Raw genomic sequence first — 12,834 nt, 5'->3', positions numbered from 1 at the left:
ACGTCTTTAATAAGTAAAAAGCAATCTTCGGTTTGTGACATTTATTTTTAAAGAAGTAATAAAATGCCTCTAAGCTAAGTCTATGGACAAAGAAATGGGTAACATGCATGACATCAATCCAAATCCCAGCTCTTCTCCCTTTATTTTAATAGTCTATCCACAGGTACCACTGCTCCCTGGTTGTGAATCAATGTATTACTTTGACTAGAAAGAGTAACATAAAAGTGGTAAAACAAAGTACTGGCGTTTTCTCAGGGTCAGAGTTTCGAGAGGTTTAAACTGGAGAACAGGGCAGAGTAGCAGCTCCAAGTCAACTAAACAGGTTTCCATCATCCACTGGATTGGTAGGTTTTCATTCCAGACTGCTCAAGTCTCTCCTTTGGTCTAACCAAATATTCAGCACCTGCAGGGGTCAAGGCACAGACAACGAGCTATGAAAACGAAAGCTAGAGGATTTAAAGTCATTTTCCCTTATTCAGTAAATAGACTCAACTACACTTTTTTTTTCCTTTGGTATAATACTTCCAAGAAAAGAAACTCGTAAATGTTTCTTTGAAGCTGACTTGAAAATCTAGAAGCAGGCGCTCCTATTACCCACCTGTCCACATTTCTCTTTATTCCTGCTTCTCACAGTCGATTGTGACACTTCATAATTAGTTAAAATAGAACCTACGGAGGCTCAGGGTTTTCCAAACCACCAGACACAACGCTTGTGTGGTGAGACTGTTGAATCATCTCTAAATATCATCTCTGGGACCGTCACAGTTATTGACAGACTTTCCAAAACCAGATTCCAGAGACTATTCTACCCCTTTCCGGCAGAACTGTCCATACGGTACCTGAATCTGTTCCAGTACTTCGCGCTGCATTTCCACAGCCATGTGATACACGTGATGATCAGAGTCATTGTACATCACAGCGTTCTGGAACATCAGCATCAGGTCCCGCTGGAACTGAGCCAAGGTGCGAATTCGTCCCTTAGACAGATTTCTTTTCACACTAGTTAAGTCCATGGGTCTGAAAAAGGCCAAGAGAAACCAGAAACATTAATGTGAACTGTCAAACTCTTTTGGAGAACTATCTGGTTCCTAATGAAAATAATAGTGTGGCTGGTGCAGTGGCTCAACTGGCTAATCCTCCACCTCCAAGTGTGGCATCTCATATGGGTGCTGGTTCATATCCTGGCTGCTCCACTTTCCCATCCAGCTTGCTGATTGTGGCCTGGAAGGGCAGCAATGAAGATGGTCGAAGTCCTTGGGCTCCTGCACCCATGTGAGAGACCTGGAAGAAGTTCTTGGATTCTGGCCTCACATGGGCTTCTGGCTTCCGATCAGCAGCTCCAGCCATTACAGCCATTTGGGATTTAGCCATTGAGCCATCATGCTGGGCCCAGGCAGTGTTGAATCTTTTCAAATGCCTTCTCTGAACCTATTGAGATGACCATACGAGATTTTTTTCCCCTTCTATTGGTATAATCATATAACTTATGCCGCTTATCAACTGATGAATGTTAATCTACTTTTGCATTTCTGGAATAAATCTGAAAAATTCATAACACATTTATTACTTTCATGTGGTTTTGGGTTGGATTTGCTAGTAATGTATTGAGAATCCTTGCATCTACATTCATTAGGGATATAGGTCTGTATCGGGGGTCCTCCCGTCCCGCGGAAGAAATCACCCGACACCTGAGAGAGTCTCCAAGGCGCTTTTTATTCTGATCTTCCGTTCCGTCCGTTAACTCCGTTGTGACCGTTATCACCCACCGTTATGCTCCAGCCCCTCCCCCGCCAAGCCCCCCGCTTAACTGTCAAACTTGACCAATCAACTTAAAGAGAACCAAGGCACACCAATCAGGGCAAAGGGCCAATCACAGGGCAGGAAATGGTCAGTGCCCCCAACAGGTCTGTAGTTTTGATATCAAAGTAATGCTGGCCTTCTAAAAGGAGTTTGGCAGAGTTCCGTTCTGCTCAATGTTTTGGGACAGTCTGAAGAGTGCTAGAGTTATTTCTTCTTTGATGTTTTGTAGGATTCTGTAATAGAGTGATCAGATCTTGGACTTTGATGGAAGACTTTTCATTGTTGCTTTAATTTCATCGCTTTGTTATGTATTTGTTTCAGATGTCTACTATGTCCTCTTGATTTAATCATGGTAGGTTAGAGAGATAAATGTCTATCATTAGTAAATTGCCCAATCTGTGGCATTTTGGTTTAGCAGCACAAGTGGATTAAGACAGTCTTGAAAGCTCCTTGCTAATTTTCACACTGACCGCATTTCTGACAGAATTTTAGAGAAACTATGCTACAAAATACTATAATCAACCAGCGTTTGCTAACTTTCATTTGGCACATCCATAGCTGCCTGAATGAGCATACAATTTCTTTTAAAAGAAAAAGGAATGCCAAAGAACAGTGTCAAAACTATCAATATAAGAATCAAAAGTACTCAATACCACAAATAAGTCATTTTTCCCTAATGAATCCTATTGTTCCTTGCATTCCTTCCCAAATTAAGATACTGAAGTCACTACAACTTTTAAGTTTCTTTGGTTGTAAAATTTAAATACATACATATATATAATATATAATATATATATAATAATAATTCAATAGACAGGAAAATTGAAGTGAAAATCAGATCTAAAAGTAAACAACCTTTTTCTTAAACCACTTTTCTACTGACCTTTTCACCACATCCTTGTACCCTGGGGCCTGCCTTTCTGATACAGGCTTCAGAAATGGACTGCTGAATCTGTTAAGGGACAAACCCAGAGAGAATAAAGAAACCCTGAAAAATCACTGCAAATGAGAAAAGAACAAAACCGCTTAAAACTGCAGAATGTAACTTAGTTCATGTAAGACTTCTCTTAAGGGAATGCCTACTGTGATCCCCATTAGCAAGAAATCTACTAACTTCTAGCCACATTAGAAGAACTGAAAAAAATCTACAAAATATTTATTATTATACTGATTTAGGGTTCAGAAATTTATCCAAAGGTCCTGCATTTTCTGTAGAAAAACAGAAATCTCCATACAGAAAGGTGGTATAACAAAATATAAACGTTACCATGTAATAAGAACTAATTTCTAGAATCAATTTAAACAATACAACCATGTTTTTTAAGATGTGTTTTTTTTTTTTTTTAAATTTGAAATACTGACAAAGAGAGAAACAGACAGAAGAAAGATAAACATAATTGCATCTGCTACTTCATGCCCCAAATAGCCATAACAGCTGCCAGGTCTGGGACAGGATGCGTACAGAAGCCAAGAACTCTAGGTCTCTCACATGGGTGGAAGTGGGCAAAAACCAACCAACCCATATTTTGCTGTCATCTTAGGTGTGTTAACACGAGGCTGCATCAGAATCAGAGTAGCCAGGACTCAAAGTGGCATTCTGATATGAGATGTACGCATTGCCAGCTCAACCCACTTTAAGCATGCTGTTAAGTGAGCCACATTTAGCATTAAGCACTATAGACTTGTGGAAGTATACACTTATGAATAAGACAGGCTCAGATCCAGGATCTGCCCCTTAACAGGCTTGTGTTTCAGATAAATATATTCCTCTTATGTTTATACTCTGATCTGTAATACTGTTTTAGTTCTTTTAAAAATATTTGCTTATTTATTTGAAAGGCAGAGTTACAGAGAGAGTGACACAGAAATAGGGATCTTCCATATACTGGTTCACTTCACAATGGCCACATCAGCCAGAGCTGGGCCTTTCTAACACCAGGAACCAGGTGCTTCTTTCAGATCTCCCACGTGGCTGCAGGGGACCAAGGCTTTGGGCCGCCACTCACTGCTTTCCCAGGTGCATTAGCAGACAGCTGCATTGGAAGCAGAGCAGGAGGGACTCGAATCAATGCCTATATGGGATACTGGCACCACAGGTGCTTGCAACATCAGACTGCCAGACCCTGCTTCAGTTCTGAACATTCTTTTACCATCTTGGAGACTTACCTGTGACTAGCAATCATTTTCCAGACTGGCAGAACAGTCTTCTTAAACAGCAAATGATCCTGAAGAGCTTCATCCTGGTTTAGATCAGTCCTATAAGACAAAACATGCGATAGTAAATTCACAAATGGTGTTCTATCTCCCCCAGGTGGACAAAGTAGGTGTCTTAAGACATAATACTTCTATTTAACATCTCAAGGAATCTAACACTACAGGAATAAACAAATGCTTCATGCTTCCAGAATGATCTCCAAACTATATTCCCTTACTATTATTACCCAGTGAAGTAGCTGTCTTCTTGTAAAATATCATACAAATCTACAATTATCTGTACTTTTTCTTTTAAAAAAAAAAAAAGATTTATTTATTTATTGGAAAGTCAGATATACAGAGAGGAGGAGAGACAGAGAGGAAGATCTTCCGACCGATGATTCACTCCCTAAGTGAGCGCAACAGCTGATGCTATGCCGATCCAAAGCCAGGAGGCAGGAACCTCCTCTGGGTCTCCCACACATACAGGTGCAGGGTACCAAGGATTTGGGCTGTCCTCCACTGCTTTCCCAGGCCACAAGCAGTGAGCTGGATGGGAAGTGGAGCAGCCAGGATTAGAACCGGCGCCCATATGGGATCCTGGAGCGTTCAAGGAGAGGGCTTTAGCCGCTAGGCCACACTGCCAGGCCCTATCTGTACTTTTTCCACTCTTTCTGATTTGTTCTTTAGCAAATGTTAGTTTGAAGAACTAGTAGATGAAAGTAGTTACTGTTTATTGGTTATTTTTTAAGGATTTATTTTATTTTTATCGGAAAGTTAGATTTACAGAGAAAAGGAGAGACAGAGAGGAAGATCTTCCATCTGCTGATACACTTTCCCAAGTGGCTACAATGGCCGGAGCTGAGCCAATCTGAAGCCAGAAGCCAGGAGCTTCTTCTGGGTCTCCCACAGGGGGTCCCAAGGCTTTAGGCCACCCTCTACTGTTTTCCCAGGCCATAAGCAGGGAGCTGGATGGAAAGTGGAACAGCCAGGATACAAACTGGCACCCTTAAGGGCTCCCGGTGTATGCAAGGCAAGGACTTTAGCCACTAGGCTACTTCCCTAGGCCCCTGTTTACTGATTTTTTCTTTCAAGTGCCCTTTACAGTGCCTGACACATAACAAGTGCTCAATCAAGATCTGATAACTGAATCTGGTCCCTTTTAAAAATTTTATTGATTGATTGATTGATTGAAAGGCAGATTTGTGGAGATAAGGAGAGATAGATCTATCAGCTGGCTCACTCCCTAATTAGTCGCAATATCAGAGATGAGCCAATCTGAAGCCAGGAACCAGCTTTCTTTTCTCCTACATGGGTGCGGGATCCCAAGGGTTCAGGCCATGCTCCACTGCTTTATCTGGCCATCAGCAGAGAGCTGAGTGGGAAGTGGAGCAGCCAGGACACAAACTGGCACTCATATGGGATCCTGACACAAAGAAGAGAATTTAGCCACTAGGCCACTGTGCCGGGCCCTGGCCCTGTTTTTTGTACAGAAACATGCCACATTGATAAGTATCCTGCTCATATTTACAGAGAAGAAAATGTGGTTTACATACCAAAGAATTCTCTGTTTCATCTGAAGACTGTACATTGTTTTTTCTTTTCACTTTCTTCCACATAGTAATCTTTAAGATACCTAAGAAAATTTCATTTTCCTCAGTGGCCTTCCTGCTTTCCTTTCCTAGTTTTTCCCTCCGTTCCTTCCAAATTACTTTCCTTGAGATGAAGTAATTTACTTAGCCTTTTTCAAAGATATTTCAGTCCAATATTTGTTTCTTTTTTATAATCAATACAATATTTATATTTGGCAAGTTTTCTAGTTACTGCATAGTTAAATATCATGTTATACTTGCTACTTTATACTTTCTAAATGGGTTTCTCCCCACATTCTCATTTTTTATTATGAATCAAGATTTACTTATTTTTTATTTATTTGAAAGGCAAGAAGAGGGAGGGAAAGAAGGAGACAGAAAAATATCCCAACATTCTGGTTCATTCACTCCAAAATGGCTTTGGAGGGGAAGGCTGAAGCTGGGAGCCTACACTTCACCCAGGTATGCCATGTGGGTGTGGGTGCCTAACTATGAAATAGTCTCCATAATGAATGCTGGTGCCACCCGGGTGGAGGATTAGCCATGGTGCTGACCTCCAAAATAAATAAATCTTTATAAAAACAAAAATTAATTAGAGAAGCACAAAGGCAGTGAGGAAGAGACAGAGAGCAAGCTTCCATCTGCTGGTTCACTACTAAAATGCCAACACCAGGAGGCAGGGCAGGAGGCAGGGACTCAGTCAAGACTTCCCACAAGGGCTGCAGAGTGCAACTAATTGTAACCACCACTGTTCCTCCTAGGCTCTACAATAGCATGAGGCTGAAGTCAAGGGTCAGAGCGGAGTACATAACTGTAAACATCTGCCTCATGCGAAAGAGATTTTTAAAAAGATATATTTCTTTTTATTGCAAAGTCAGATATACAGAGAGGAGGAGAGGTAGAGAGGAAGATCTTCGTCCAATGACTCAGGCCCCAAGTGGCTGTAACGAGCCAAAGCTGAGCCGATCTGAAGCCAGGAGCCTGGAGCTTCTTCCAGGTCTCTTGTGTGGGTGCAGGGTCCCAAGGCTTTGGACCATCCTCCACTGCTTTCCCAGGCCTCAAGCAGGGAGCTGGATGGGAAGCAGGGCCGCCAAGACACAAACCAGCACCCATATGGGATCTAGCATGCACAAGGCAAGGACTTTAGCCACTAAGCTATCATGCCAGGCGCAGAGATTCTAAATGTTGGTGAAAGGTTTGAAATTGGCACTGTGGCACAACAAGTTCAGCTGCTGCCTGCAACTCCAGTATCCAGTATCAGGGTGCTAACTCGAGTCCAGCTGCTCCACTTCTCATACAAATCCCCGCTGATAGGCCTGGGAAGGCTGTGGAAGAGGGCCCAACTAATTGGGATCCTGCCACCCACATGAGAGCCCTGCCCCAGACTATTGTAGCCATTTGCTAAATAAATCAATGAATGGAAGATTTTTTTCTCTTCTCTGTAACTCTTTCAAATACATAGGTCTTTTTAAAAATTCCACTTAAGTGTATTTTAGTGTTTTCCAACTATTTTTATGTTTTTAAAACTTACATTTCGTGGTAACAATATCGCAAAAGGTATAAACAGAAATAAAATTATCGACCTTGACAACTTTGGATACAAATCTATACTTACAGATTTGAGGAGGCTGTGTGGCTGAGAAGAATATCCACCAGAGGACTCCCTTGAAGGCTGCAGCCATCTTCACACTCACCTAAAGGGGACTCTTCCATCTCTGACCCGTACCCTTCACCCTGGTCCTCCTCTTTGGATTCTTGTGACTCCTCCTGAGATTGCCAGGAAACACAAAAGATGTTAGACATTATTTGCTATCAGCACAGTATTTTTCCTGGAGAAAAGGTCAACATTAAGATGAGAGGAAGACAATTATGTGAAGCTATAGTAGAAATCGCAGCAGCTGATTTTTAGACCCAGGTCAATGAATTATTAACACCAATCTTGCTGGTACTGAGGGGAAAATATGACTCTTCCCCTCATTCCTACTCCCTCAGAATGAAAACCAATACATAGACAATTCTAGTTGCACATCACACCCCTTAAAAGCACTCATTATCACCTTTGCTCCTCAAGTTATCTGCTTCACCTGGCCAAATATTAGTGGAAACAACAGTATTCTAAATTTTACTATATTTTTAAAGATCTATTTAAAGATTTATTTATTTTTATTGGAAAGTCAGTTATACAGAGAGAAGGCAAGACAGAGAGGAAGATTTTCTGTCTGTTGATTCACTCCCCAAGTGGCTGCAAAAGCTGGAGCTGAGCTGACTCAAAGCTAAGAGCCAGGAGCTGCTTCAGGGCCTCCCACATGGGTGCAGGGTCCCAAGACCATCCTCGACTGCATTCCCAGGCCTCAAAGAGGGAGCTGGAAGGGAAGTACAGCAGCCAGGATATGAACTGGTGCCCATATGGGATCCCAGCACATGGAATGCAAGCACTTCGGCTACTAGGCCACCACGCTGGGCCCTTCACCGAGTATTTTAAGCCAAGCTCTGTTCTAATTGCCTTAAACCACACAGCAAACATAAGGAAAAAACTAAGGTTCTAAAATGTCTGGTAATATTCTTTAGGACACAACTAAAACTGGTGCTAAAACCATAATTTGGGACCTGGCATGGTAGCCTGTGGCTAAAGTTCTCACCTTGCACGCACCCAGGATCCCACGTATGCACCAGTTCTAACCTCGGTGGCCCTGCTTCCCATCCAGCTCCCTGCCTGTGGCCTGGGAAAGCAGTCACGGACAGCTCAAAGCCTTGGGACCCTGCACCCATGTGGGAGACACGGAAAAAGCTCCAGGCTCCTGGCTTCAGGTCAGCTCAGCTCTGGCTGTTTGCGGCTATTTGGGAAGTGAATCAGCGACAGAAGATCTTCCTCTGTCTTTCCTCCTATCTATAGTTATCTGGCCTTCCAATAAAAACAAATTAACATTAAAACAATTTGGATCCAGGTATGGTCTCTGGAATTTGCCTATATACCACCTTGTGCAGACAGCTGATTTACGTTATTCCCTTACCTCCTCACTCTCTGAGGTTAGTCCCTGAACTGAAAAAGCATCAGAAGTAGCTGGAGCTACCTACCTTTGGCTTTCCGTTTGCTCTCAGTAGCGATTTTTCAGCTTCTAAGGGGTCTACATCAGCTAACAGTTGTTCAAACTGTCTGCAGCACTTCCTTTCTTTAGTAGCTTCAATTTTCCTTTCTTCCTGTTGCCTGGTTCCAGATGGAAGGCAGCAGCCTTCACTCGATTCTTTGCTGCTAATGCACAATGGCTCCATTAAATAAGCTACCTGCAATCCAAGTTAGTTGTGAGATGCACAGAAACACCAAGGGGAATCAACATCTAAAAATAATGCCATATGCTTATAGTGTCAAGTCTGAGACTGCAAATGGGCTTACTTAATCCAGTCATTTATAGTTCATGACGTATCTCACAGACATAAGCACACACTAATTGTTGAAAATACAACAGTGAACAGGTATGGTTTTCTCCTAGGATCCTATTTTTTGGCAGTTGATCTGAGTTATCAACCAGACTGGCTGTCCAGGGAAAGTGCTGACAATTTGTTTTAAAGATTTATTTATTTTTATTGGAGTCAGATTTACAGAGAGGACAGAGATCTTCCATCCACTGGTTCACTTCCCACGTGGCCACAACAGACACAGCTGAGCTGAGCTCCTTCCAGATCTCCTACACAGATGGCTTTGGGGGCCATCCTCTACTGCTTTCCTAAGCCATAAGCAAGGAGCTGGAAATAAAGTTGAGCAGCCATGATATGAACTGGTACCCATATGGGATCCTGGCACATTGTGCTGGGCCTAGTGTTGATAATTTTGAACCACACTTAAGAGAGAAGTAGCAACAACTGAACTCCAATACCTGCAAATCCTGACCTAACTTCTTAATGTGTCCAGTTGCAGCAAAAACACAAATCATCCAATTCTGTTTATTTCTGGTCACCAGGGCAATTAAACTTTAAAGATTTATTTATTTTTATTGGAAAGGCAGATTTACAGAGAGGAAAGAGAAAAATGTTCCATCTGCTGATTCACTCCTCAGATGGCCACAATAGTCACAGCTGAGTCAATCCAAAGCCAGGAACCAGAAGCTCCTTCTGGATCTTCCATGTAAGTACAAGGTCCCAAGGCTTTGGGTCATCCTCAAGTGCTTTCCCAGGCCGTAAGCAGGGAGCTGCATTGGAAACAGAGCAACTGAAACACAAACCAGTGTCCAAATGCGATGCTGGCACTTGGAAGTGGAGGATTAACTAGTTAAACCATTGTGATAGTCCCAGCAAGGAAATATTCAAAATATTATCTTAAAGTTACCACATTTAAACTTCAAGGAGGGGGTCAGGATTGCAGCAGCAGATTTAGCTGCTGGTTGCAATGCCAGCATCCAGTGTAGGAGCCATTTGGAATTCTGGTAGCACCACTTCCAATCCAGCTCCCTGCTAATCTGCCTGATAGAGCAGTGGAAGATGGATCAAATATTTGGGCCCCTGCAACCACATGGGAGACATGAAAGGACCTCCTGGCTTCAGCCTGCCCCCACCTTGGACACTGTGCCCATTTTCAGAGTGAACCTCAGTCATTCTTTCAAAATAAATAAACCTTTAAGAAAAAAAAAATTTTAAGTAGTGTTCACGTAAGATTCATCTGCCATGACTTTAAATTGTGAAGATGCTCCTAGGGCAATCCTATATATTGGGATTCTAGTTCTATCTGGTAATTAGGCCCGTAATGACTCAGATCTTGAAACATTCAGTCAAAAAGTGTATTTGGGATCTGCTGTTGTGGCACAGAACGGTTTCAGTTGCAAGGCCAGCATCCCATATTGGAGTGCTGATTCTACTTTTCTGGCTGTTCCACTTTCAACATAGCTTCCTGCTAACTTCATGGGAAGGCTGCTGTCTGGCTTCTGTATGGCCTTAATTTAGATTTTTGTGGCCATTTAGGGAGTGAACCAGTGGGTAGAGATCTCTCTCTCCCATTGTCAGTCACTTTGCCTTTCAAATCGACACATATATTAGAAAGAAAAAAAAATTATTTGGTGCATATTCTTTATCAGCATCAAGTGTTGCAAGATACACCATTATACCTAGCCTGTCACTGTGAGGCTAAGAATACTAAGAATGCTAGAAATATGTAAAGGCAAGCATTATGTTAGAAAGTATAACTCTTTCAAGTTCACAGTTCCCCGTTACCTCAGAGAGAAAATGGAGGAGGTTCTGGCGGTTGACTTGCTCTGCCTCGTCCTGATACTCCTCACTGCCTTCATCCCCCACAAGCAGCTCACTAGGTTCTCTCCTTGGGCTGCTTTCTTCGAGTTCCTCAGTTTTCCTCCAGTTGCCCACATCAAGACCTAGACTGGAGTTCCACGTGCTGATGAGGGACCTGCAGTAGTTGCTCAAATCAGTGTCACTTTGATACTCTTGTACAGATTCCAACCAAAACCACTCATGTTTCATCTGTAAATACATGGGGGGGGGGAGGGGGAAGCATTATTCAAATCAATATTTACAGGGATCTTCACCTAAGTTCAGTAAAGTCTAGTCATTTCTTTCATTATCAGAAAGTATAAAAATTAGCTGAAGGAAATGCTGGGAGATGATATGGTTTACCTTTAGGAACAAAAGAAAAAAGTTCCATTTCAATAGAATGCAGGTATTACAGTGTACAATTTAGTACAACAAAGAAATTACCCAGGAATTAGTTTTACCTGATTTAACTCATGCTCCAAAAGGGAAAGAGTTGGGGTATAGCTAGCTTATCAACCCTTAAATCATACATAAACTCAAATGCAAGATAATAAATTTGAGGCACAACAGATTTTTGTTTTGAGCTATTGATCGTTCATTTCAAAATACTTTCGACATTACTTTTGGTATCCCTATGGTCAGATGCAATTGTCACTTCTCAGAATGAGAGCAAAAACGTTGTTTAAAAATCTTGCTTTCCTAACTATTTTTTTACAACTTTTCCTTTTTTTCAATAAACTGTCTTGTTTTCTTGCCTAATCTTAACACATCCTTAAAAAAAAAACAAACTGCATTTTAAAAGTTTAAACTGTGACCTCTGTGAATATGACTGTTTTGGTTGTTTCCTTAAATATATATATTTTTAATTATCTGAGGTTTCAACTTTGTCCTCCCAAATCTTTTCATGCATTCTCATTCTTACATGCATTCAAAAGCTAATTCCCTTTTAGAAATCCTACCATCTCCTTCAACTCAGCATTATCTGCTCTTCCCAACTTCTTTGGTCCAACCATCACCACTTTCCTAGCCTACAGAACTCACAATTTCTTATTACTATAATAAGCCTTCTTTTCACTAGTTTAGTCCCTATCCTGTTTCTGAGAAAATATCAGTCTCCTGATTAGTTTCCCTTACTTTAACCCAACCTACTTCCCAAAATGTGTCTCAAGGCTTAAAACACCTATTATCTCAAACATTTTAGTCTAAATCCTCCCTAGCTAGTTCTATTAAGTCCTTTTGATGGTACAACATACCTATTCTTAGTATGATCCCTGGTAACATCTGTCTCCTTACAGATGTTCTACACTATCAACTCATCCTGCTAAAGAACATCCGTTTGTCTTAGCACCTATGTCCTTCCAGGGGACTTTCCCCACAAACCTACAACTTGCAATGCTTCAGTGTATTTACCAATTTGCTTGTGTACTGCTTTGGGAGCGAAATACTGTAAATATTTCATTCTGTGTTGGACTGACTCACAGGGTTATCATTTCCTACTTTCAGAGATCGCTAACAAATGACTTTACCAGGTTCCTCTTAAACTCTTATTGCTTAACAAGGCATAAAGCTCTAGACAACAGCCTATTAATGATGACCTCTTTAACTCATTAACTAGTTCATTTCACTAATAGTTAAAATTTTTTACTTAGTAACAGAAGTTGAAATAGAACTATTCCTGCCAATTCTTAAAACTGATGTTAGCCCTCAAAAGCAGTATTAACTCTATACACAAGAGCCCTATCCACAGAAAGCAAAAAAATTATAAAATCTTATCTTAGAAATACAATTTGTAAAATAGTCTGAAAGGACAAATGTTCATGAAAAAAGTTAATGTAGCATTTTCAAGCCTTTTTAAAAATGCCATGAATATAACTCTAAAAACCACGTTTACAAACACTTGAAATTTGAATAACCAGGTCCTTACTAAACAATGCAATACCACAAGACACTGATCATAAATTCAACTGTTTATTTACTGTCTCTTTGCAGGCAATTT

The 12,834-nt window shown here is 41.2% G+C and overlaps 1 protein-coding gene across 4 annotated transcripts; it reads right to left on the bottom strand.

Annotated features, from left to right (window-relative positions):
• Window positions 1–84: 84 nt before the first annotated feature.
• LOC121156529 (bromodomain-containing protein 8-like) lies at window positions 85–12,706 on the bottom strand. 4 transcript variants are annotated; one of them, XM_040980409.1, is made up of 7 exons: window positions 10,785–12,702; window positions 7,570–7,572; window positions 7,201–7,352; window positions 3,967–4,056; window positions 2,684–2,752; window positions 840–1,017; window positions 85–403 (listed from the first exon to the last, which is right to left on the bottom strand). In XM_040980409.1, exons 1-7 carry the CDS (start codon window positions 11,058–11,060, stop codon window positions 353–355), a joined length of 819 nt encoding a protein of 272 aa, XP_040836343.1. In that variant the 5' UTR covers window positions 11,061–12,702; the 3' UTR covers window positions 85–352. The 4 variants fall into 4 exon arrangements, with proteins under 4 accessions (XP_040836343.1, XP_040836394.1, XP_040836276.1 ...); XM_040980460.1 differs by lacking the exon at window positions 3,967–4,056 and having other exon boundaries at window positions 10,785–12,706; XM_040980342.1 differs by lacking the exon at window positions 7,570–7,572 and having other exon boundaries at window positions 10,785–12,701.
• Window positions 12,707–12,834: the final 128 nt, after the last annotated feature.

Source organism: Ochotona curzoniae, unplaced genomic scaffold, assembly GCF_017591425.1.
Source record: "Ochotona curzoniae isolate NIBS_2020 unplaced genomic scaffold, NIBS_Ocur_1.0 contig_1, whole genome shotgun sequence".
NCBI lineage: Eukaryota > Metazoa > Chordata > Mammalia > Lagomorpha > Ochotonidae > Ochotona > Ochotona curzoniae.
This window is presented reverse-complemented; position numbering and strand designations above follow the sequence as displayed.